Genomic DNA, 27,281 nt, shown 5'->3' with positions numbered 1-27,281 from the left:
TCAAAAGTTGAACGGACTGTCTGTCGGATTGTCTGACGAACTTAGTTGGGCAGACAATCCGCCCGTGTGTACGCGGCCTAAGGCTGCTGAGACAATATTGCGTGATTTCAAGGGTCTCAAAGAGCATGAGGTTTATTTTATTTTATTTATTTATTTAAAAAAATGTTAATGATGATATTGCGTTGTTGCAAGGGTCTTGACAAATGAGGGGTTGCTTTGACGATAATGCGTTTTGCAAGGGTCTCAAATGAGTGTCAGGCTGCTGAAATGATTTTGTATGGCTGCAATGGTCTGAACGGGTGTCAGGTTGCTGAAACGAGATTGCGTGGTTGCAAAGGTCTAAGCCCTTGTATACACGGTCGGAGAATCTGTCGGAATGAGTCTTATCGGACTGTGTCGTCAGATAATCCGACTGTGTGTGGTATACATTGGACTGATTCCGTCCGAATCTCCGTCCGACCCAATTTTCCAACATGTTGGAAATATTTCCCGTCCAACTGGGCCGGTCGGACGTAATCCGATCATGTGTAGAGAATTTTGATCGAACCAAGTGCCACGCATGCTCAGATCAAATTCCTACATCAAAGCTATTGGCTACTAGCCTGAATCTAGTCACATCGTAACGAAAATTACGTCATCACGTTCTGAAAGATCGGATTTTTCGACAACTTAGTCCGACCGTGTGTATGCAACAGTTTCGGACACAATCCGTCAGACTAAATCTGACAGACAAAATCCAACGGATTTGGTTGTGGAAATCTCCGACCGTGTGTACAGGGGCTTATACAAGTGTGAGGTTGCTGAGACAATATTGCATTTTGCAAGGGCCTCAAATGAGTGTCAGGCTGCTGAGACAATATTGCATGACTGCAAGGGTCTGAGTGGGTCGGGTTTGCAGAGACAACATTGCGTTTGCGAGTCTTGATGAGTTTGAGACTGCTGAGACGATATTGTGTTTGCAAGGGTCTCAACAAGAGAATCAGGCTGCTAAGACATTTTGTCTGGCTGCAAGGATCTCAATAAATGTAAGGTTGCTGGGGCGAGACTGCATGGTCACAAAAGTCTTGATGAGGTTGCTCAAGACGGTATTGCGTGGTTGCAAGGGTCTCGATGAGTGTTAGGCTGCTGAGATGGTATTGTGTTAGCAGTCTGACACCCTTGTTGAGACCCTTGCAACCACGCAAAATTGTCTCAGCAGTCTGACACCCTTGTTGAGACCCTTGCAGAGACAATTTGGGTGGTTGCAAGGGTCTCAACAGGTGTCAGGTTGCCGGGCTGAGATTGCGTGGTGACAAAGGGGGTTTTATTTATTTATTTTTATTTTTTACAAGGGTCTCAACAGGTGTCAGGTTGCTGGGCCAAGGTTACGTAGTGGTAAAGGTTTATTATATATTATTATTTTTATTTATTTATTTATTTTATTTTTTTATGAGTGAGGAGTAGCTGAGATGATATTGTGTTTTGCAAGGGTCTCAACAAGAGTGACAGGCTGCTTAGACGGTTTTGCATGGCTGCAAGGGTCTCAATGAATGAGAATTGTGCTACTGAGAAAAGGATAGAAACACCTGGTTTGTATGGCAGTTTACCGTACCATTAAGCAAGCAGTATAAGTGATAAGGGCATTGTACGTTTGATTTGTAGGTTCTGTAGGAGGAACTAACAAACGATATGGGAGACAACGAATGGTAACGAATTGATAGGACATAAAGAATGTGGTAACAAATCTTACTTGCGACAGTGGGCCATGCGAGTGAGTTTGCGGTGGAATGTGACTGGAGTGAAACATATCGGGAAGGTGTGGAGTAATGCCGTGCATGAGGCAAAAAAACAAGGCTTGGTGTAGGAAATACAACACGAGAAGTGCGTCCGAATGAATCATAAATTCCACTGCGGGAACCAAACACATTGTACGGGTGACACCGCGAGTGGCCACAAATTTTGACATGACAAACACGGTAACAAATTCTACCTGGCAGTGACCGTGCTACTGGGTTCGCATTGGACTGGAGCTGGTGTGCAGCACATCCGAAGAGTGTGGTGTGGCACCGTGCATGACACACAGACATTTTTTGGTAAACAAATGAGAGAAGAACCATGTACAAACTATTCGTAAGTTCAGCTGCGGGAACTAAAACACACAGCATGGGGGATACAAGGAATGGCAACGGTAGAAAGTATGCAATGTATCTGATACAAATTGGTTGTAAAGAGAAATAACTCCGATATGAATCGGTTGTAAAATGAACGGACTTTAGTCCGTGTGTGGGCTAGTCCATTCATTTGGAAAGTCCGGCGGACTAGCACACAGACAAGCGGATTGTCTGCTGGAAAGCCGAGTCTGGCGGACAATTTTGAGTCAAGACTTCTTTCAAAGTCCGCCGGACTTTAGGGAAGAAAAAGTCTGCCGGAGCCCACGCATGGTCGAATTGTCCAGCGGACTACATACCCTGGCAGAATTTATGATTTTTTTGTCCATTTTTCAGAGAATATGAATGATAACACAAAAACTTTTCTCTCACTCATGGTTAGTGTTTGGCTGAAGCCATTTATTATCAATAAACTGGGTTTACTCTTTTTAAATAATAATGACAACAGAAACTACCCAAATTACCCTGATCAAAAGTTTACACACCCTGGTGATTTTGGCCTGATAACATGCACACAAGTTGACACAAAGGGGTTTGAATGGCTATTAAAAGGTAACCATCCTCACCTGTGATCTGTTTGCTTGTAATTAGTGTGTATATAAAAGGTCAATGAGTTTCTGGACTCCTGACAGACCCTTGCATCTTTCATCCAGTGCTGCACTGAACTGTAAAAAACAGGAGAGGGAGAGCCACAACTGTCAGGAAAATTATTCAGGATGCAAAGAAAACCCAAATATAACTTCAGGTAAAATACAGGACTCTCTAAAAACATGGTATGGCTGTTTCAAGATGCACAATAAGGAGGCACTTGAAGAAACATGGGCTGCACGGTTGAGTTGCCAAAAGAAAGCAATTACTATGCAAATACCACAAAGTATCCCGCTTACAATTTGCCAAACAGGACAGAGACAAGCTTCAAACCTTCTGGCACAAAGTCATTTGGAGTGATGAGACCACAATTTGAGCTTTTTGGCCACAAGCATAAATACTACATTTGGAGAGGAGTCAGCAAGGCCTACGATGAATGGTACACCATTCCTACTGTGAAACACGGAGGTGGATCAATGACGTTTTGGGGATGTGTGAGCTACAAAGTCACAGGAAATTTGGTCAGAATTGATGGCAAGATGAATGCAGTATGTTATCAAAAAATACTGGAGGAACATTTGCATTCATCAGCCAGGAAGCTGCGCATGGAACGTACTTGGACATTCCAACATGGCAATGATCCAAAACACAAGGCCAAGTCGACCCTTCATTGGCTACAGCAGAATAAAGTGAAGGTTCTGGAGTGGCCATCTCAGTCTCCTGACCTCAATATCATTGAGCCACTCTGGGGAGATCTCAAACATGCAGTTCATGCAAGACAGCCCAAGAATTTACAGGAACTGGAGGCTTTTTGCCAAGAGAAATGGGCAGCTTTACCATCCGAGAAGTTAAATACCACAAAAGACTTCAAGCTGTCATTGATGTTAAAGGGGGCAATACACAGTATTAAGAACTGGTATGTAAACTTTTGATCAGGGTCATTTGGGTAGTTTCTGTTGTCATTATGATTTAAAAAGAGTAAACACAGTTGATTGATAATAAATGGCTCCAGCCAAACACCAACCATGAGTGAAAGAAAAGTTTTTGTGTTATCATTCATATTCTCTGAAAAATAGCCAGGAAATCATAAATTCTGCCAGGGTATGTAAGCTTATGAGCATAACTATATATATGTAGAATCATTTTTTCTTTGAGCAAACCTCAAAAGCGTATTATAAAACTAGAGAAAGTGGTGCCTCTTTTCACTCTAAATGTACAGTGGTGTGAAAAAGTGTTTGCCCCCCTTCCTCATTTCCTGTTCCTTTGCATGTTTGTCACACTTAAGTGTTTCGGAACATCAAACCAATTTAAACAATAGTCAAGGACAACACAAGTAAACACAAAATGCAATTTGTAAATGAAGGTGTTTATTATTAAAGGTGAAAAAAAATCCAAACCATCATGGCCCTGTGTGAAAAAGTGATTGCCCCCCTTGTTAAAACATACTATAACTGTGGTTGTCCACACCTGAGTTCAATTTCTCTAGCCACACCCAGGCCTGATTATTGCCACACCTGATCACAATCAAGGCATCACTTAAATAGGAGCTGCTTGACATAGTAAGGTCCACCAGAAGATCCTTAAAAGCTACACATCATGCCGAGACCCAAAGAAATTCAGGAACAATTGAGAAAGAAAGTAATTGAGATCTATCAGTCTGGAAAGGGTTATAAAGCCATTTCCAAAGCTTTGGGAATCCAGCGAACCACAGTGAGAGCCATTATCCACAAATGGCGAAGACATGGAACAGTGGTGAACCTTCCCAGGAGTGGCCGGCCGCCCAAAATTACCCCAAGAGCGCAGCGACGACTCATCCAAGAGGTCACAAAAGACCCCACAACAACGTCTAAGGAACTGCAGGCCTCACTTGCCTCAGTTAAGGTCAGCGTTCATGCCTCCACCATCAGGAAAAGACTGGGCAAAAAATGGCCTGCATGGCAGAGTTCCAAGGAGAAAACCACTGCTGAGCAAAAAGAACATCAAAGCTCGTCTCAATTTCTCCACAACACATCTTGATGATCCCCAAGACTTTTGGGACAACATTCTGTGGACCGATGAGACAAAAGTGGAACTCTTTGGAAGGTGTGTGTCCAAGTATATCTGGCGTAGAAGGAACACTGCATTTCATAAAAAGAACATTATACCAACAGTAAAATATGGTGGTGGTAGTGTGATGGTCTGGGGCTGTTTTGCTGCTTCAGGACCTGGAAGACTTGCTGTGATAAAAGGAACTATGAATTCTGCTGTCTACCAAGAGATCCTGAAGGAGAATGTCCGACCATCTGTTCGTGTACTCAAGCTGAAACGAACTTGGGTTCTGCAGCAGGACAATGATCCTAAACACACCAGCAAGTCCACCACCGAATGGCTGAAGAAAAACAAAATGAAGACTTTGGAGTGGCCTAGCCAAAGTCCTGACCTGAATCCTATTGAGATGTTGTGGTATGACCTTAAAAAGGCCGTTCATGCTCGAAAACCCTCTAATGTAACTGAATTAGGACAATTCTGCAAAGATGAGTGGGACAAAATTCCTCCAGGACGCTGTAAAAGCCTCATTGCACGTTATCGCAAACGCTTGGTTGCAGTTGTTGCTGCTAAGGGTGGCCCAACCAGTTATTAGGTTTAGGGGGCAATCACTTTTTCACACAAGGCCATGATGGTTTGGATTTTTTTTCACCTTTAATAATAAACACCTTCATTTACAAATTGCATTTTGTGTTTACTTGTGTTGTCCTTGACTATTGTTTAAATTGGTTTGATGTTCCGAAACACTTAAGTGTGACAAACATGCAAAGGAACAGGAAATGAGGAAGGGGGCAAACACTTTTTCACACCACTGTATCTACTACACAACCTTCCAGACTGGCAAGATAGAGACCTGCATCCTAATATAGTTCTCTTCCCCATCCCTCCTACAACACCCCCACCCTATTTGTTTTTCTTCCTTCCCCCTTTACCTCCCATGTCCCCCCCTCTCTTTTTTTTATCTTTCCTCCTCCTTCTCTTCACATTCTTCTCCTTCTCCTCTTCATATTCCCCAGTCTTCCTGAGACTTGACCCCCCGTCGTCTCCTCCCCCTCTGCTTCACGGTGGCTTCCCCTGCATCTCCTCCTCTTCTACCTCTTCGCTATTGTCACACAAGTGGGTGCGCTCGGAGTGCACACCCAAGCCCACCGTTTTTTTTTAAGCCAATTAGAGCCTCAGTCTGAGATCATGTGCCAAAAAAAAACCAGTTGGAATTATCCGTTATTTAATGATGAAGAATCTACAGGTTTATGTTGGTGATGCATTCAGCGCCCTGCATGTAGATTAGGGGCCAGATGCATAGATTAGGGGGACAGCACCCCTGCTCCCCATATGGATGGGCCACCACTAGTCAGGGCCCTGTACAGGCCAGTTAAGTTCCTCAACCTCAAACTCCCTCATCAATGTATGTATGGACTTTGCTGTGTGCACTGGTCCAAATCATTTGGTGAAGGGGACATTAAGGCGTGGAGTTGTTTTTCAAGGGTTGGGCTTGGCCCTTTCATTACGGTGAATGGAACTTTTAAGGCATCAGCATACCAAGACATTTTGGACAATTTCATGCTCCCAACTTGGTGGGAACAGTTTGAAAATGGCCTCTTCCTGTTCCAACATGACTGCACACCAGTGCACAAACAAGGTCCATAAAGACATGGATGAGCAAGTTTGGGGTAGAGGAACTTGACTGGCCTGCAAGAGTCCTGACCTCAACCAGATAGAACACCTTTGGGATAAATTAGAGCAGAAACTGTGAGCGAGGCCTTCTCGTCCACCTCAGTGCCTGTCTGCACTTCTGGAAGAATGGTCAAACATTCCCATAGACACACTCCTAAACCTTGTGGACAGCCTTCCCAGAAGAGTTAAAGCTGTTATAGCTGCAAATGGTGGGCCAACTCAATATTGAACCGTACAGACTAAGACTGGAATGTCATTAAGGTTCATGTGCATGTAAAGGCAGGTGTCCCAATACATTTAACAATATAGTGTATCTCTCTATTGTCAGTCTATTAAAAATGTGCTTATTCTTTTACTTTCAGGTGGGATTACCTGCCAAATCTGGCGTGTCAGGAGCCATCTTGTTGGTGGTGCCTAACATAATGGGTGTTTTCTGTTGGTCACCTCCTCTGGACAAAATTGGAAACAGTGTACGAGGAATTCACTTCTGCCAAGTAAGGCCTGTTTATTGTATTGCTATCAGTATTGAGGTATTATATCTAAGCACTGAGAATGAAGCAGATTAAGGTGGACATTTTTAAGAATAGATATTGTTAGGCTTTTCTTTCACTTTAAGAAATGAAACTTGTAAATAGTTTGCTTTAGAGGGTCTGGGTCACAGGCGACAGTCACCCAGAATCAGCCAGACTGGCAGCTGGCTCAGCTTCACTCACCATTGAGAGCCTGAGCCAGCCGCTCTCTGCTCAGAGCGGACTGAGAACTGTGCAGTGAGTCATGTGAGACTTAATTCTTGGTCTTAGAGCCGGTGTGGGGACAGTAGCAGCATCGGACCAATGCTGCAGCCATATACATGAGAGTATGTATGTTTATTTCTCCTTTAAGTGGCAGGCAACACTGTTATTAAGGCCTGTGTTCAGTAATCCCAAAATGCAGCTGAAGGGTGTTTCAAAGGGAGTGTTTTGTGGTTTTGTATATATTTTTTTCATTGTGGTGAGGACTAAAAAAATGCTAAAGATATATTTTATAGTTAGGTAGATATGAAATATTGCATATTAAAACTATGGAGGGGGAAAAAAACTATGGGAGAGATTTACTAAAGCTGGTGTATACAAAATCTGGTGTGGCTGTGCATAGTAACCAATCAACTTCTAGGTTTTATTGTTAAAGCTACTGGAACAAGCTAAAGTTAAAATGTGATTGGTTACCATGCACAGCTGCACCAGATTTTGTGTGCACAAGTTTAAGTACATCTCTGTATTCTTCAGCCAGCAGGTGGAGCTTTAGATTCCTGTACCTATTTTTGCAGTTTTTCTTTAACTTGTGCTCGGTTACTTGCAAAGCTCAGTAGCTCAAGGTGAAATTTACACACACAAATTTATTAATCAGTAAAGTTAATCATTGCTCCCCTTTCCTGCACACAGCACCTTTCAGAGCTTCATTTGGACAAAGCAAACCTGAAAGCATGCAGCTGTATCTATGCTTTCATACTAGATTACCGATTGAGTAAACAAAAAGATATAACATATCAATGTAAAACCTGTAACTTAAAAATTAAATTAATAAACTTGACCCAAACATTATAGTTTTCCTATAAAATGGAAGAAAAGTCTAACTATTCTTAAAAAATGTTCCCTCCCCCCTCCTCCTCCTACCTATCCTGCCTAGCCAAGCATAGGAAGCTTGTTGAACGCTTTGAAGATGCTTGTGGCACACTTTGCTTTTCAGTAAAGCATCAGCAAGCTGAAGTCCGTATCTAAAAATCTAAGTGGAACAATAATGCTAGGAGCTCTTGTGACTGTGAACTACAGTATCTGTCAATCGTGTTCAATATAATTGTTTGCTTTACTCCAGGAACTGGTTTCTGTCTTCAATTTCCACAATTATGACAACTTAAGGCACTGTGTAAGAAAACTTGATCCCCGCAAGGAGAGAAGTGAAAAACAGGTATTAAAATATTTATGTGTTGACATTTATTTTCATAAGTGTAGTTAGAGAGATCCAGGTATAACTTGCAGTGCCGCTCTAAGCTGAGACAAAGATCTCCCCACCGGTTGCAGTAAAGGGAGCAGGCGTTTTAATTATTAATAGTTTAATTTATAAAATAGTAGTGAGCAGATAAAAAATCAGCAGATAAATAATAATTAAATGGAGGAGAACAAGGAGTTAATTAGGCTGATTAGAGTAAATTAAGGGTTAATAAGAGATTAAACAGAGGAACATTTAATAAAAAAATTAAAATAAAAACTTTTTTTTACTTGACAGGTTACTTTAAACTGACTTCATCTGCAGCTCGAAGTTCATCCCTTTGATCTGTAGATGAATAAAAAGTAGGACTTTAAAGAAACGGGGTAATGGGGGCAGGCGGGGCAGTGGGACTTTATATGAGACATAACACTAGGGCAGGATGAGTCATTCATAGTAAGTATACTTAATATTTATTTGATATCCAATAGGGGCACAATGCAATGATACCAATTATTATAACAATAAATATGGTACAGAATGAATAAAACGATTGGTCTATCACATCATAGTAAAATTAATAGCATAGTAAACACTGTAGCACATGATTAATAATAGTAGCATCAGCAGTACACCCAACATGGATATAATCAAAATCGTATTCAGTAGACTTGGGACTTTGTTTACACTTTAGCTGTCAAAGGGGAACCCCACTGACAGATGAATGAGTCATCGGTTGTTAAGGAAGCGGAGGCCAAGATCCTTAATAACGGTAATTGCCAACTTTTATTTTTGTTTACATTTCAGCTGGCAGTGGGGGAATCCTGCTGACAGTTAGCCTGAAAGTATAGGTTTCAGGTATCAGAGCATTTGCACAAGTACTGATACTCGTGCAAATGCTTAGTATCGCTAACAATACCGGTATCGGTGCAAACCTAATTTTAACTCTTCCCTACTCTATCTAAAGCAAAACATTTTTTGGGCTATACATATACTTGAATTGTGCCCTTAACTAAGTCTGGTCATAGAAATAATGAGGTTGTCCAACACGCAGTCACAATGCCACCACTGGCTTGATTGTTTCTTGGCTGGCCTTTCCATAAACAACAAATGTCTGTGTTCTGCAGAGAGGCGGGGTGTTGGGAAAGTACAGTAATATACCTGTGCCAGCTAACCGGGGGGGAAGATCAGCAATAAGAACTGGTTTTGTTGATATGGGTAATACCCTTTTGTTTTTTTTTTGTTTTTTTATGCAGATAATCAAAGACAATATTAATATTGAATTCTTCTGTTTGTAGCAGAAAACAGTGGTGAACCTTCTTTTTGCTGCCTATAGTGGTGATGTCTCCGCTATGAGAAGGTGAGACTAAATAGATGTATATACAATAACATGTCTAACCTAAAAAATATACAAAGACACACTGACATTGACAGGTACTTGGATTTTCCTGCATGTAGGACCAGGGCCGACTTTAAGGTGGGACAAAAGGGGCAGCTGCCCAAGCCCAGTCATTTTTGTGGGCTCAAAGCAGCTGCCCCTTAAGCCTGCCATAGGCATAATATCTTGGGTCGCTCATAGCTACAGGGCCCATGCGGCCCCATTGTCATCAGTGTAGCAGAGCTATCTCCCCTCCCATCGCTGCATGGGCCACTACTGAGTGGAGATAGTAGATCCCAGCCAAAGCATATGATAGCCCTTTCAATGCTAGAAGATACCTGCTGGAAATATCATGCATTTCCACTAGGCATCCACTAGCAAAGAAATAGTTAATCATACACTTTCAACACAGATCCTAAAGGGTTAATCATGCACTTCCAACAGGGATCTCATCTGCCAGCCATTAAAGGGTTAATTGTGTCCAGTTACCCCCCTATCCCCCAGTCCATGGTGTGCAGGCAGTGAGAAGATGATGTGCTGTAACCTTCGACAATCAATCAGTGAGTCATAATGATGTGCTGTAACCTATAGTAACCAACCAGTGAGTGGTAATGATGTGCAGTAACCTCTAGCAACCAATCAGTAAGCAATAATTTGGTGCAGTAACCTTTAGCAACCAGTTAGAAGTAATGATGTGCAGTAACCTCTAGCAACCAATCAGTGAGTGGTAATGATGTGCAGTAACCTCTAAAAACCAATCAATGAGTTTTAAGGGTGTGCAGTAACCTCTAGCAAACAATCAGTGAGCGGTAAGGATGTGCAGTAACTTCTAGCAACCACTCAGCAAGCAAAAATGTGTGCTGTAACCTCCAGCAACCAGTCAGTGGGCAGTAATGGTATGCTGCATCCTCTGGCAACCGATCTCATTCGCTGCCTGATCCGCTGTAGTAAACTGATTTCTAGTCTAGCTGCTCTCAGAGCAGATGGAGAGCAAAATTGCATGGTGGGGTCGGGGGGCAGGGGGTTGGGGCAAAAAAGGTTTGCCCAGGGTTGAATCAATATTAAAGACAGGACAGAATAGGTTGTAAAGAGACCCTGTCACCAAATAATTTCAACAAAATCTTCACATAAGTTTTTCTCAGTACTGCTTCAGATGGTTAAATAACTATAGGTACTAATCTTCACAACATTTTATATACTGTACCTGTACTGCCTCCCTTGTTTGATCTATTACTCTGTACACTACCATAATACATGACAGCATTTTATATACTGTATATTCAGTATGTATATGTTAATAATGCATATTATATTAAAAAGCAGAAACTAGGATGTAGAAAAAAAAATGGATGGAAAATGGAACACTATACTTTAAAATAAATATGTAGGTGAAAATGAATATAAATTGAAATTCATGAATGTAAATAGAGCTCTGTTCATTAGGAGTTGGTATCTTGCCACTTGAAGTATGAGAAACCTGTGACAGACACATCACCTTTGGCTAACACTGTCTAGTCTAAAAAAATGTTCCCTCCCCCTTTCTGCTACCCATACTGCCTAACCTGTGTAAAAAAATGATCTGTGGACATATTTATTTTTAGTCCACTCCAGCCTGGTAACGTGATCCCCTGCGTTAGTAAGCGGCAGCTGCAGGGGAGAGGAAAGAGCGCTCAACGACGGCTTGGAATTCCATGATGTAACTCATAGGCTCCCATGTCCTAGCCATTAGCGCAGCTCCCTTCTCTCCCCTGCAACCACCGTTGACTGACACTGGAAAGCCAGAGCTGCAGATCACGTGACTAGACCAAAGTGACCGGACAAGCTTCCTTCTTAGTCACAACTACTGCTGAGCAAGGCAATGTCAGACCGCTGCAGGGAGACTGCTGCTTCCACAAAGTGCACAATGGTCTCCATCAGCAGCCTTCTGGTGGGGGGCGGGGCTTTAAAATGGAACTTGGAGTAAATTTCACACACAGCAACAGTAAGACATTTAATAAATAATGTTTTGATGCACCCTCGGTTTATTTACTTTAACAGGAAACCTCAATTAGACCTTAAATGACATGTGGCTCCATTTCCAAAATAAAACATGGAAAGTACATTACCTGTGCATTACCATTCTTATTCATCAGACAGTAACCCCCATATATTCATCCAGGTTTGCATTGTCTGCAATGGACATGGAGCAAAAAGATTATGATTCCAGGACAGCTCTACATGTAGCAGCTGCTGAAGGTGAGTAACATGGCCTGTAGACGTCAGATATGAGGGGCTTTAAATAAAGGAAACCCCTAGAGTTTGTCTAAATGTATTATATTTTTCACCTTTTCAGGGCACTTGGAAGTGGTTAAGTTCCTTTTAGAAGGCTGCAGAGTGAACCCCTTTGTAGAGGACAGGTATGTTATTTTGTTGTATGGATTGTTTGTACTTTACCTAATGAGGTTTTCTAAGGAACTTTTTTCTTTCGCTAAAGTCTGTTTAGTAATTTTGAATTTTGTGAGAACCCGTGCCATAGACCTGCAGTCATTTTTCAGCCCAACTGATATCAAGGGAAAGGTGTAGCGATCCCGGGTCAGAGTAGAGGATAACTTGCCTCCAGTGCAGGGAGAGGTCCGACATGGTCACAGTGAAGATAGTCACGAGAATGATGGGTGCCAGTCACTTTCGTTTTTTCCAATTTGCTTTTTTTTCAGTTTTGGGGGGACAGGTTTAGATCTCCTTTGGCACACGGTCTCCAGACTCCACCACACTCATCTTCTATCCAAGGGAGTGCCAGGATCCTCTGAGTGTAGACACCAATTGCTCTTCAAAAGGACTTCCATCCTCTGACTCTTACACCTTGGAAGCTATACCCTCCTCGACCAGGCAGGGCAGCTTGAGGAATTCTGTGCTAGGCTTCATACAGATCCCAGGCTTACACAACACAAACCATTGCACACACCTCCCCAAGCCACAGCTGGGGGAAGGGAGGAGAGCTTACCAGGTCACTCCCCAGATATTTATATCCTCCCCAAGCATGCACCACTGGCATGAACCTCCTAGTGGTTGCCATAAGGGACATTAATGTTCAATAGAACAAGACTGTCACCACCCCGATAACTATTACCCAGAGTGCCAGTGACACTTACTGGTGGCAGCAGGGAACTGCCACAATTCTAAACCTAGAGGGAAAACCAAGTGAAGATAAGTACAGATTGGCCAGGGAAAAGCTATTACCCAGGAAAGACTAATTTATTAGACACTTCTGACAACAGGTTGGCTACTGGTTAATTATGGCATAACCTTACATCTATAGATAGCAAATGCTAGCCATACACACATAGATTTTGCTTGTTTAGCCCACACTAACCAGCAAGGATGGAGAAATTCCCTCTGCTAGCTATTGTATTGAGCATTCAGGTACCGTATATACTCGAGTATAGGCCGACCCGAATATAAGCCGAGGCCCCCAATTTACCCCCAAAAAACTGGAAAAAATTATTGACTCGTGTATAAGCCGAGGGTGAGACATGCCTGTCCATCCCTGTGTGTCCGTCCATCCCTGTGGGTCCATCCATCCCTGTGTGTGTGTCCATGCATCCGTGTGTGTGTGTGTGTGTGTGTCCATGCATCCGTGTGTGTGTGTGTGTGTGTGTGTGTGTGTGTCCATGCATCCGTGTGTGTGTGTGTGTGTGTGTGTGTGTGTGTGTGTGTGTGTGTGTGTCCGTGCAGCCTACCTGTGTCCAGCCTGCCTGTGTCCGTCCAGCCTGTGTCCGTCCAGCCTGCGTCCCGTCCAGCCTGCGTCCCGTCCCGTCCCGTCACGGCCCGGCCCGTCCCGTCCCGGCCCGGCCCGTCCTGTCCCGAGCCGAGCCTCCGTCCTTCAGCTCTTCGTCGGCGGCCATTCTAGGATTCAAAAGCCGCGCCTCCGTCGGTGATAGGCGGAACACTCAATTTCCCACTGACTGCTGTTCCGCCTATCGGATGTCCGTGATAGGCGAAACACTCAATTTCCCAGCAGCCTGTGTTCCGCCTATCACGGGCATCGTCTCATCCTCGTCCGTAGTACGAGGATGAGACGATGTCCGTGATAGGCGGAACACAGGCTGCTGGGAAATTCAGTGTTCCGCCTATCACAGGCGGAGGCGGAGGCGCGGCGTTTGAATGTTAGAATGGCCGCTGTCTGTCTGCTCGATACGCTGATCGAGCAGGCAGACAGCGATGACTCGAGTATAAGCCGAGGGGGGCACTTTCAGCCTCAAAAAAGAGGCTGAAAATCTCGGCTTATACTCGAGTATATACGGTATTCAGCGCTTGCAGCTGTCTGAATACCTGAACATTGACTGCAGCTGATAGAGCAACAATTTTATACTTGGCTGCTTAGATTATTCAATCAAAGTTTCTTGAGCCTGGGTGGTGCCTACACGGCCAACCACAGTTCACATTTTGGCCAATTTAGCAGAAGCTGTCCCAAATTTGTGGCGTGTACAGCTAGCTTTACATGAGCAGATGCCTCCTCAAGGCTGACAGGTGAAGACATACACTATATTACCAAAAGTATTGGGACATTTGCCTTTACTTGCACATGAACTTTAATGGCATCCCAGTCTTAGTCCGTAGGGTTGAATATTGAGTTGGCCCACCCTTTGCAGCTATAACAGCTTCAACTCTTCTGGGAAGGCTGTCCACAAGCTTGGCCTGGCTCACATTCTCTGTGCTAATTCATCCCAAAGATGTTCCATCAGGTTGAGGTCAGGACTCTGTGCAGGCCAGTCAAGTTCCTCCACCGGTCCTGCAGATGGGTTAAGGACCTTCTACGGCCCTGTCCAGCTCTCCTAGAGTAACTGCCTGTCTCCTGGAATCTCCTCTATGCTCTTCGGACTGTTCTGGGAGACACAGCAAACCTTCTGGCAATGGCACGTATTGATGTGCCATCCTGGAGGATTTGGACTGCCTGTGGAACCTCTATAGGGTTCAGGTAACGCCTCATGCTACCAGTAGTGGCACTGACCTTAGCCAAATGCAAACCTGGTGAAAAACAGTCAGAAAAGATGAGTAGGGAAAAAAAATGTCAGTGGCCTCCACCTGTAAAACCATTGCTGTTTTGGAGGTCATCTCAATGTTGCCCATCTAGTGCACCTGTTGTTAATTTAATGAACACCAAAGCAGATGACACTGATTAACCACTTAAGCCCCGTACCATTTTGCTGGCCAAAGACCAGAGCACTTTTTGAGATTAGGCACTGTGTTGCTTTAACTGGCAATTGTGCGGTCGTGCAACGTGGCTCCCAAACAAAATTAGAGGCGATTCAGTTCGCATTGTGCGCTATATAAGTATTTCATTCATTCATTCATTCAAACAAAATTGATGTTTGCGCTATAAACAAAAAAAGAGCAACAATTTTGAAAAAAAAGCATTATTTTTTACATTTTGCTATAATAAATATCCCCCAAAAATATATATAAAAATGTATTTTTCCTCAGTTTAGGCCAATACGTATTCTTCTACATATTTTTGGTAAAAAAATGGTAATAAGCGTTTATTGATTGGTTTGCGCAAAAGTTATAGCGTTTGAAAAATAGGGGATAGTTTTATGGCATTTTTATTAATTATTTTTTTACTAGTAATGGCGGTCGATCAGCGATTTTTATCATGACTGCATCATTACGGCAGACACATCGGACATTTTTGACACATTTTTGGGACCATTGTCAGTTATACAGCAATCAGTGCTATACAAATGTACTGATTCCTGTGTAAATTACACTGGCAGTGAAGGGGTTAACCACTAGGTGGCAGTGTAGGGGTTAAGTGTGTCCTGGGGCGTGTTTCTAACTGTGGGGGGTGTGGCTGCGTGTGACACGTCACTGATCTCTGCTCCGATCACAGGAAGCAGAGATCAGTGACACTGTCACTAGGCAGAACGGGGAGATGCTTGTTTACATTAGCATCTCCCTGTTCTTCCTCCCCGTGAGACGATCGCGGGTATCCCTGCTGCGATAGAGTCCGCAGGACCCGCGATCTGCCTCCCGGAGGTCCCTACCGGTGGCGCACACGCGATGGCACGGTGGCAAATATAAAGGGACATACAGCTATGCCCATTTGCCTGTCCGTGCCATTCTGCCGACGTACATCGGCGTGCCCCGAGCGGGAAGTGGTTAACAATCCCCTCTGCTATTTAACTGAGAAGCGCAATATCCCAGGAGTTTAAGTGACTTGATGCCATACTCTGTTCTCTGTCTTTCATTTTTCTTTGAGCAGTATATATATATATATATATATATATACACACACACACACACACACACACACACTATATATATGGTGCAGAGAAATCATTATAACAGAGTTCCCCTATGACAAACCCAACCAGGACAGGGGCTTTTAGAGGGGACTAGGGGCTGGCCTTCTAGATACTGGTTATGGCCCATGGGATGAGACCAGGGATTTTGTCTGCTTCTCCCAGTCAGCACATGGAAAAGAGCTCAGTTCAGCCTCTGATCCCATGGAGAGCGCAGATCATTATCTAATGATGAACAACAACATGATGAACGCTGAGAGTAAGGCTTGGATTAATTCTCTGAATAAGGACAATAAAGCTTCCCTTCTGGAATGGACGGGAAGGTGTTATACTGTATTAATCTTGCACTTGTTAATGGTCAGAGGAAATATGGCCCATGCAGACTGAGTTGGAGAAGCTCCTCTGCTTGGGACAGAGATATTTATCAACAATACCCCCCCCCCCCCCCCCCAAGAAATCTATAAAAATAAATGAATTCCATTTTTTCAGACTGCTGGAACATTGTTTGAGTTATCTCTTATGATGACTTTTGTAGTGGACAGATTACACAAGTGAATGCCAAACACCTGCGAGACAGCATGTGTAATGTACTTTGTGTATCTGTGGGCTTAGTGTCAGATTGTCTGGGGTGGAGACGCTTCCAGACTAATCAAAGTTTGGGTGCCTGCCTGTTGACTAGCTTACTGTTAATTAGATTGCTGTTAGGCAGGCCATACATGGTCCGAATCTCTCAGCAGGAACCAGCCAAGATTTGAACCTGTATGGGCAGGCTAAATGTACCAAGTCGATCGATCAACCTGGGTACAACCAGCATGCCGGGTTTTACCTGAGATTATATCGCTAAAGGCTGCTATAGCTGCTTGCAATAATCACTTTCTCCTGGTGGGGACGACTTCTTTCCCCCCCCCCCCCCGCTGGGAGAAGACAAGGCCAGCAGGAGGGATTCCCACATCAACACTGTCTTTGTTGATGGGGGAAATCAAACAAATGTATTTCCTGCAACCATGGAAGAAGAAATTTGCTCAATGTATGTCTGACCTTAGCTGTTAGTTGCTAGCTGTTGATTAGCTTCTGTTTATATTTATGTTAACTGTTCGTTAGATGTACTGTTACATGTACTGATGATATTACTGTTTTTTAAGTTTGCATTGTTTAGCATAATGTGATCAAACTCTTATCTGATTTTGTGTGGTATAAATTCAGGGTGCATATGCAATAAAGTTAGTTCCAGTTTGCACCTAAGCTAGTAGCATCTAGTTCTTGGGTGCAATGATCAGCTATAATACCTGGTTCCTGGCTCCAGAGTGAAGGAAGCTGTATCTTGGCGGAAGCACCCAGGCTGGGTACTAGGAGGTCTGCCACATCCACACAGTAGCAAAAATCTGACCCACTATTCAAAACTAAAAACAGTTTTGGCTGTAAATACTTTAAAGAGGAACTACTTTTCATCTGAGCACCAAAAACACTGTTTCATTCATATTTAATATTCAAAGCCAACTCACCTGTTCATCCAAATCTCCATGTTTTATTTTGCTAGGAAATCACTTTAAAAAAATTGCCCTTAGCATTTCTTGCCATGGCCATCTTGAGTAAGGATATATATGATTAATGTAGAATTTACTTCCTGGAATCCATCTGCCCTTAGCCAGGCATGCAGGCAGAAGGGTTTGCTTAGCTAAGTAAGCCCCTCCTCCATATAAAAGAAAAAAAATGCAAATGGATGTATGACATGATTTTGGCCTGGGCCAGAAACCAGGAAGCAACTGACAAAATTTTTTTTTAAAACAAGTAAATATAATATACATTCTTATCCATTTACTAAGGCTGTCAGCATAAAGATAAAATATTTTTTTTTATAACCGCTTATCTGTAAAATCCTTTTCTTCAAGTACATCACGAGACACAAAGCCACAGTTTTTACTGATGGGTTATATAGGCACCACTAGATGATGGACACTGGCACACCCCAGACAGGAAGTTTAGCCCCCTATATAACCCCTTCCCTTACTGGGAGTACCTCAGTTTTTTAGCAAAGCAATAAATGTGTATTAGAAGAGGGGAGGGACCTCTGTGTCCCGTGATGTACTCGAAGAAAAGGATTTTACAGGTAAGCTCTTATAAAAATCCTATTTTCCTTTTCGTACATCACGGAACACAGAGCCACAGTATTTACTGATGGGATGTCACAGAGCAATGCTATCTGAGGGGAGGGAGACACAACAAAAGTAGGGTGTAATCAGACCTGAGGACCTTGTACCACTGCCTGCAGCACACTGCGCCCAAAGGCGATATCCTCGTGTCTTTTCACATCCTCCTGATAGAATCTGGTGAATGTATGGACTGAAGACCAAGTTGCGGCCTTGCAGATTTGAGCCATGGAGGCCTGGCGAAGCACTGCCCATGAAGCACTAACAGCTCTGGTGGAGTGCACTTTGATTTGAAAAAGTGGAACTTTCTTCATCAAACCATAAGCTTGGACAATTACCTGTCGAATCCACTTACCAATGGTAGATTTCGACGATGCCCGTCCTTTTTTAGGACCTTCAGGCAATACAAACAAAACATCTGTTTTGCGAATCTGAGAAGTCGCTTCCAAATAGGTTTTGACCGCTCTCACTACATCCAGAAAATATAGTGACTTTTCTTCCGTAGAACAGGGATCTGGAAAAAGACATAACAATATCCTGGTTTAGATGAAAACCCGAAACCACCTTCGGTAGAAAGCTAGGATGAGGACGCAATACTACTCTATCCTTATGAATAATTAAATATGACTCTTTACAAGAAAGAGCCGCCAATTCTAATACCCTTCTTGCAGAAGAAATGGCTACCAGAAAAATTAGCTTCCTTGTCAAAAGGACCAAGGGAATATGTTGTATTGGCTCAAAAGGCTGTTTCTGTAATACCAACAGAACTAAATTCAAGTCCCAGGGATTCAAGGGAGCTCTAACCAGTGGATTAAGCCACGTTACCCCTGTATAAAGCTTTGGACCAAAGAATGCGAAGCAAGCGGATGCTGAAACAATATCAACAAGGCCGAGACCTGACCCTTGATAGTACTCAATGCCAGCTTCATCTCTAACCCCATTTGCAGAAAAGCAAGGATTCTCCCTATGACATACTTTCTGGGATGCCAACCTCTGGATTCACACCAGGAAACATGCCTCCCAGACTCTATAATAAATGATGCTGGAAGCTGGCTTCCTTGCATTAATCAAGGTAGAAATTACTGAGCCTGCAAGCCCACGACTCTTCAGAATGTGGGTTTCAATAGCCAAACCGTTAAATTTAGCGTTTGTAAGGTAGAATGGAACACCGGTCCCTGCGATAGCAGGTCTTGACGTGTTGGTTGGGTCCATGACCATCACTATTTCTACATACCAAGATCTTCTGGGCCACGCTGGGGCCACCAGAAGCACTGACTTCTTTTCCTGCTTGATCCTGCGAAGAAGTCTTGGTAGCAGCAGAATAGGAGGGAATGCATAAATCAGTGAGAACTGATGCCACAGAGTCACCAACGCATCTGTCACACATGGAAGTGGATCCCTTGTTCTCGACACAAAGTTGTCAATCTTGTTGTTGAACCTGGACGCAAGCAGATCTACATCTGGGATCCCCCATCTCTGGCATATAACCAGGAAGATGTTGGGGTGAAGGGACCATTCCCCTTGGAACAACTGCTGGCGACTTAAGTAGTCCGCCTGCCAGTTCTCTACCCCTGGAATGAAGATTGCCGATATGCACAACACATGCTTTTCTGCCCATATTAGGATCTGGTTTACCTCTCCCTCTGCTGCGCGACTCCTGGTGCCCCCTCTGTGATTGATATAAGGCACTGCTGTGGCATTGTCAGATTGGATGCTGAGAGAACAACCCTGCAAGAAAGTCCAGCGCCTGGACTTTCTTGTTCCAGGCAGACAGGATACTGTTTTGCAGCAGTCTCAAATGAAACTGAGCATAAGGAACCGCTTCAAATGAAGCCACCATCTTTCCCAACAACTTCATGCAAAGGCGAATAGAATTTGCCCTGACTACCTGAACCAGCTCCTTTCTGGCACTGATTTTTGCCTGGGGTAAAACCACCCTCTTCTGGGTTGTATCTATGACCAGACTCAAGTACTCTAGTCTTCTTACTGGTTTTAAAGAAGACTTCTCTAGGTTGAGGACTCAACCTAGGTATTCCAGGTAGTTTACTGTGGTGCAAGCTTTGGTCTAAGCGTGCTACCAACCGGTCTATTAAGAGCAGGTCATCTGGGTATGCTATAACCGTTATACCCCTTAAACTAGCCAGAGGAGGAGCCAGGACCTTTGTGAACACCCAAGGTGCAGTAGCTAGACCGAAAGGCAGAGCTAAAAACTGAAAATGATGTTTTTCCACTTTGAAACACAGATATTTTTGATGAGTGGGGGAAAACAGGTACATGCAGGTATGCATCCTTGATATCTATTGATGCCAGAAGTTCTCCTCCTTGTAGGATGGAGACTACTGATTGGATTAATTCCAAAAGATCAAATTTTTAGGAATTGGTTTAGATCCTTGAGATCTAGGATGGGTCTGACATCTCCATTTGGCTTTGGCACAGTGAGAAGGTTTGAATAAAACCCTAATCCCTGCTCTTGCATGGGAACCACCATGATTACTTTTTGTGACAAAAGTCGCTCCAACGCTTGAAAGAGAGGCTTCTTTTTCTCTGGGTCTTTGGGAACATTTGATCTGAAATTAGAGATGAGATTAGAGATGGGAATTCTCAGAACTCTAGTTTGTAACCTAGAATTATTGTGGAGACCACCCATCTGTCCTGAAAATCCTCCTGCCAGACCCTTGAGAACTGTAGCAGTCTTCACCTCACTCAAATGAGCAGGGGCCCCCTTCAAAGAGGCCTTAGTGTTCTATCTTGTAGATTTCCTCCCCAGGACTTCTTTTGTCACTGGGGTTGACTCTGAGTTTTACCTCTTGAACCTGACGGCGGAGGCCGTCGCAACTGCCTGGAGGCTGATGCCCCTGGCACTGGAGAAAAAGCCAGTTTAAACGAGGGACATTTACGTAACTGGCAAAAGGATACTTTTCCCACTTGAGATTTTTTTGGATATGATTGCCCAAATCATACCCAAACAGCCTTACTCCACGGAAGGGAAAACCAGCCAGTAACTTTTTGCATGGCGTTTCGGCTGAACAATTTTTCAACCATAAGATTCTATGCATATGCACCAACCCAAGCGTAAGGAGAGAGATCTGAAGGATAGAATCTCTGATTGGTCAGCTGCAAAACACAAAGCCGCTGACAGGTTGGATAACTCCCGGGCCTGCTGTTCAGGGAAAACCTTGAGCACCTGCTTCATGTGCTCTCTCAAGGATTGACATACCCCAATTGCCGCCACTGCAGGTTGAGCTACTGAACCTGCCAAGGAAAAACATTTTTTAACAGGAATTCCAATTTTTTATTGGTTGGATCACTAAGCATTTGAGCGATCAACAGGACAAGTCAGACTTTTATTCACAGAGGAGCAGCAATTATCGGTATACCCCACATCTTTGTGAATTTTTCCTCCATAGGATAAAGTGTTGAAAACTTTTTAGGATGGAAAAAAATGTTTATCTGGGTGATCCCACTCAGAATAAATGAGCTTTTCCAGCAAGAAATGAACAGGAAAAGCATGCGTAGCTTGAGGAGGCTTCAGTGAACCCAAACAAGACATGAGTCTTTCAACCGACTCAGTTACGGGTAACTTAAATGTGGAGCGGACCATTTCAGTAAGAGATTGCACCAGCAATTTCTCAGCCTGTGAAGCTGAAGAGGGTCCTTCCCCACTTGTTTCCTCAGAACAGGAGTCATCCCCATCCCGGTCCTCTGAGGGGGATTCATGTCTCCCCTTTCCCAGAGTTCCTCTGTTTGAGGGTCCTGGGTGGTAGAAGGGGACCTAATGCGTTTTCTTTATGAAGATGCGATTAAGGCCACTAATCTTTCCTCTAATCCACTTATGGTTGAGGAAAATAACTCCTGATTAATATATACAGGGACTGAAATGCCAGAAGCAGTTGCAGCCCCTGACCCCAATGGCTCACTCTGACCAGCCTCCCTAGGTCCTTCAGGGGGAGATAGTGTTGCAGGGGGGGGGGTCCTCAGAACCTGAGGGAGATCCCTTTGAGTCCCTATTTCTCGGGGTAATTGTACCTCCCCTTCTGACCATAGTGCCAAGCACAAATGCAGAGGTACTACCAAAAATGCACCAACTGCTGAGCAAAATAGTCCAGCAACTGCCACTGCTATCAAGGCTCAGTCTGATGCTAAGTAAATGTTGCCTGGGAATGCCTGTGTCACCCACACGCACATGCCATCCATCTGCTCTGTGTCCCTCCTTGAGCTGTGTGCACCTGCAAAAGAGTGCACTTTATAGCCTTGTATAACCTGCGTTATGGGCGTTAAACCATAACGTCGTCCTAATGCTCCGCCCCCTCCTCCGATCATCTCTTCTGCCCTCCCTCGTCTTTTTAAAAAAAATACCGCTTTTCCCACGTGCACCAAGGGCTCCGATCCAATCGGATCACACATGGTGGGGAGGCAGGAGAGAGGAGGGCCAGTGAATGAAGAGCCACCATAATGGTGGCGGCGGCAGGTGGTGCCGGCGGTATGCGGTCTGCTCTATGGCCTCTAGCCTGAAGGAAGCTGTGGGGGGACATTCCTGGAAAGAAAAAAAAACTCCTTCCCACATCCTACCTGGAGCATGGGCTCGAAAGAAGCATGCAGCTTGTGACACAGAGATGAGACTGACCAGCATGGAATCGGGTAAGTGCTCTTGACAGCTCCCGGTGGCGACTTTAGGCATACCAACATTTTACTTAAAGGAGAAAACCCACAAGAATTAGAAAAATTCCTTAGGAATCTCCCTTACCTTATCCAGCTGCAGGGTTCTGTGGTAACAGACGCAATCATGGTGGGCTCCATTTAGAAAACCTACAAGGACCGGGGCCCCCTTTTTTTAAAACGGGGGATCCACAGCCCTGGGCCTGTAAAGCACCCCGCTAGGAATATGGCTGAAAAAAAAACAAATATTGTATCCCAGGGTCCAGTTCTCTAAAAAAAAGAAGCTTTACAGGCAAAACCTTGTTTCTTTGGACACAAGGCCCGGGTACCATTCTATTTGGCCTGGAAAAGGCACTTTGAATGGATCCAGTTGCATGGCTTGCCCTAGTAAGCAATATTTCAGTGGAGCTCAGCACAGCACATCTTTACTCGTGACCAACACCTAAGACACTGGCGAAAAAACTGAGGTACTCCCAGTAAGGGGAGGGGTTAAATAAGGGGCTAAACTTCCTGTCTAGGCTGTGCCAGTGTCCATCATCTAGTGGTGCCTATATAACATCAACATACATCAGAAAATACTGTGGCTCAGTGTCCCGTGATGTAAGCAAAAGAAAAATAGCTACTGTTGAGTGAGGTAGTTTAATTCCGTTTTAAATTATTTAAGTTTAACACAAATTTAAACACAAGAAAGCTGCTATGGCTTCAGCCAATTCTAAGAAATAGTAAATTAAAGAGGAAGTAAACCCTGATGAGTTTTACTTCCTCTGTCGTTTCCTGCAAAGTAAAAGCATAATGGACTAGTATGCCCCCCATTCTAGCCCATTATGTGGCACTTACCGGCAATTGAAGCCTGCGCTGTCCCTGCTGGTGGAAGCATCCCTCTTCTGCCCTCTTCCTTCCAGGGCCCCCGGACTCCGGCTCTGTGACTGGCCGGAGCCGCGTGACCTCACTACCATGCATGTATACATGGGAGCTGTCAGTCACGGCACATACGAGTGAAGAAATGCCACGGAGGTCTGTTTCTTCACAGTGCATGTGCCGATGACATCCACCTATAGGTAAGCCTTATTCTAGGCTTACCTATAGGTAAAAGTGAGGCAGGAGGGTTTACAAGCACTTTAACCCTTCCTGGAAACCAGGAAGTACCGTATTTATCGGCGTATAACATGCCCTTTTTCCCCTTGAAAATCAGGGGGAAATCGTGTGTGCGTGTTATAAGCTGATCCCTGCTACTCGGAGTGGAAGGAGGGGATGAGCGCCGCTGGATGACACAGAGCCACGATCTTCGGCGTATCCGGCACTGTCATACACAGTCCCGCCCACCTAGCCCAGCATTGGACCACTGCTCTGTCCATCATATGAGCCAGGCGGGACTGTGAGTGACTGAGCGCCGGATGCACAGAAGATCGCAGATCTGTGTCATCCAGCACTGGTGCGGCTGCAATCATCTGCAAAGGCGAGTCTGCAGATGTATACTAAACAGGCTGCAATAATCGGCACATTAGAGGCTGCAGATGGACATGGTAGAGGCTGTAATAATGGGCATGTTAGAGGCTGCATATGGGCACTAAACAGGCTGCAATAATGGGCATTTTAGAGGCTGCAGATGGGCATAGATTAGGCTGCATTGATGGGCACTGGTGAGGCTGCAGAGCACTGACCCTTATTTTAAAATTTAAGGTATTTTTCTGACACTTCCCTCTTAAAGTTAAGATGCGTGTTATACGCCGATAAATACAGTAATAGAAGAAATGTAAAAAAAAGAAATAAAACAGTAAAAGTATACTTTACTATTTATTTACTATTGCTATCAGCATATGGTTTAAAAAGTGATTGTGAGACTGAAGTTCCACTTTAATTATACAATATAGGTTTTAATAAAGTAAGATATGTCATAGCGAATGACCTGTGGTTGTAAATCTCTGACATGAAAGTTGAACTAAGCATATCCCTCTATAATGTGTACTTGTCTCTATCCAGAACACTAAGTGCCATTTTCTGTCTGCTGCCTTGTTCCTCTTCTATATGCATGAGTCACTTTCCTGACACCAAGAGAAAAAAAGGTGACAGGGGAGGGAGCTCCAGCACACAACCTATAAACAGATAACACAAATAAAAGATAAACAGGTACAACTTGTGTAGCAGGATTTGTTTCACCTGAGGCCATTCACTTCACTTGGTATATGTAAGGGTTTACAATGACTTAATTCATTAAAACAGTAACAAAAAAAATTACAGAACTCCAGAATGTTTTAGCATTATCTGACAAATCTACCTGTATTATTCCTAGGTGGGGTAACACCGCTTTACAAGATGCAATCAGGTTTGAGCAGCAAGACGTGGTAAACTTGTTGATGGAATATCAAGAAAGCTATGCAAGCAGACTGAAGAGTACAGAAGATGAGCGGAGACAGATGTCACTGGAAAATCTAGAGAGTATGGTGTAGTCCATTCTATGACAGGCTCTTTTAATATCATATTGGCCTTGCACATATGACAGCAAAACATTCAGATTTTACCATTTACCTCTATACTAGAGGGGAACAATGAATTTACATCTGCACAATGTTTGCTCTGCTGTGTTTAGTTATTGAATCTTGTAGTGCTTGAGACCTAAAGGATAAAAATCACAGTGTGGCTGGGGAACACGCAGTCTGTAAATAAGAGCGCCTTATCTAATTGCACTGGACACTTGACATGTTATAAAAAATATTGTCACCATAGTTAGGTTTGACCTTTATGAAATGGAAGCATGAAGTTATATTCTATGTAGAACATATTTTTGTATAAAAGCTAAGAAAGTTTGTCATGTTCAGAAGTATAGGTATAGACCCATCTATTTGCTGCCTTAACAAAATGTCTTGAAGATGGTGATTAAAAGTGGTAATTTTCTATAAATACCAACCTGTCCAGTCAGTATTTCTGACTGTTAAAATAATAAAAAAAATCCAAAATAATATTTATTTTCTTTAATCTTTATAATGCTGAAATTTTTGCAGCACTTTACAGATTTCACAGTTTTTACACTCATAGGCGTCTACAATGCTTAACCCCTTATTGGCTATCACAGTGATCACATGATCGGGAGTCCATCCCACCAGCTCCCAAACATGTGACCAGGAGTCGTCTGCGATATCCAAGTTGAAAAGAAGAAAGAAATGGCTGCACATCCACAACTTCCAATTGCCTTTTATTTTGCTTCACAAAGATAACACCAAAGACACCAACTGTGGTCACATGGACGCGTTTCACACATATATCTTGTGCTTTATCATTATCAAAACGATAGCCCAGTTACTGTGCAGGGAGCTCATAGTGAGTGTGCAGGAACCTCTGTTGTCGCCATTGACTTATATGCGCAGTGTGTGGGCGTATAAGGTCCATCCTCCTTGCTACTGCAAATATGCATTATATGGTTGGCAAGAGGTTATTTTTTCCAAATACATTCTGTCATACACGTGTTTTGTTTTGTTTTTTTGGGTGGGGGGGGGAATACAATAAGACCCAGGAGGAATATACAAATCTTTGCTTTGGACTGGTCTGAATCCCTTTGAAAATTATTTAACTATATCCAAACCCAAGAACAAATATGTAAAATATTAAAGCTTACCAGTCCTTAGAAATTGGTGGATGCATTTGTTTTTGTTTTTTTAAAGCTAAGAACTTTTTTCAGCAAATACAGTAATTCTTGATATTGCCAGAAATGCCACCTAAACTAAGGACTGGTAAACTGCAATACAGTGCCTTGCGAAAGTATTCGGCCCCCTTGAACTTTTCAACCTTTTGCCACATTTCAGGCTTCAAACATAAAGATATAAAAATTTTATTTTTTGTGAAGAATCACCAACAAGTGGGACACAATTGTGAAGTGGAACGAAATCTATTGGATTTTTGAAACTTTTTTAACTAATAAAAAAATGAAAAGTGGGGCGTGCAAAATTATTCGGCCCCCTTGCGTTAATACTTTGTAGAGCCACCTTTTGCTGCGATTACAGCTGCAAGACGCTTGGGGTATGTCTCTATCAGTTTTGCACATCGAGAGACTGAAATTCTTGCCCATTCTTCCTTGCAAAACAGCTTGAGCTCAGTGAGGTTGGATGGAGAGCGTTTGTGAACAGCAGTTTTCAGCTCTTTCCACAGATTCTCGATTGGTCTGGACATTGACTTGGCCATTCTAATACCTGGATACGTTTTTATTTGTGAACCATTCCTTTGTAGATTTTGCTGTATGTTTGGGATCATTGTCTTGTTGGAAGATAAATCTCTGTCCCAGTTTCAGGTCTTTTGCAGACTCCAACAGGTTTTCATCCAGAATGGTCCTGTATTTGGCTGCATCCATCTTCCCTTCAATTTTAACCATCTTCCCTGTCCCTGCTGAAGAAAAGCAGGCCCAAACCATGATGCTGCCACCACCATGTTTGACAGT

At 43.4% G+C, this 27,281-nt stretch overlaps 1 protein-coding gene across 2 annotated transcripts in view; it reads left to right on the top strand.

The window, feature by feature from the left end:
- Window positions 1-25,812, top strand: part of GLS2 (glutaminase 2) — a 139,943-nt gene extending 114,131 nt beyond the window's left edge. The window contains exons 13-18 of one of the 2 annotated variants that reach the window (XM_077483464.1): window positions 6,797-6,928; window positions 8,286-8,378; window positions 9,698-9,756; window positions 11,933-12,009; window positions 12,107-12,170; window positions 25,146-25,812. In XM_077483464.1, the coding sequence (XP_077339590.1) occupies window positions 6,797-6,928; window positions 8,286-8,378; window positions 9,698-9,756; window positions 11,933-12,009; window positions 12,107-12,170; window positions 25,146-25,302 (582 nt within the window). In that variant the 3' untranslated portion in view covers window positions 25,303-25,812. Of the gene's footprint in view, window positions 1-6,796; window positions 6,929-8,285; window positions 8,379-9,694; window positions 9,757-11,932; window positions 12,010-12,106; window positions 12,171-25,145 lie in introns of both variants that reach the window. The other variant, XM_077483463.1, reaches the window with a different exon arrangement.
- The last annotated feature ends 1,469 nt before the right edge of the window (window positions 25,813-27,281 follow it).

The sequence above is a fragment of the Lithobates pipiens genome, unplaced genomic scaffold (assembly GCF_037356315.1).
Source record: "Lithobates pipiens isolate NorthernLeopardFrog02 unplaced genomic scaffold, aLitPip1_a1.2 Scaffold_16, whole genome shotgun sequence".
Taxonomy (NCBI): Eukaryota; Metazoa; Chordata; class Amphibia; order Anura; family Ranidae; genus Lithobates; species Lithobates pipiens.
Note: the sequence above shows the minus strand (reverse complement) of the source record. Positions and strands in the feature narration are given on the sequence as shown.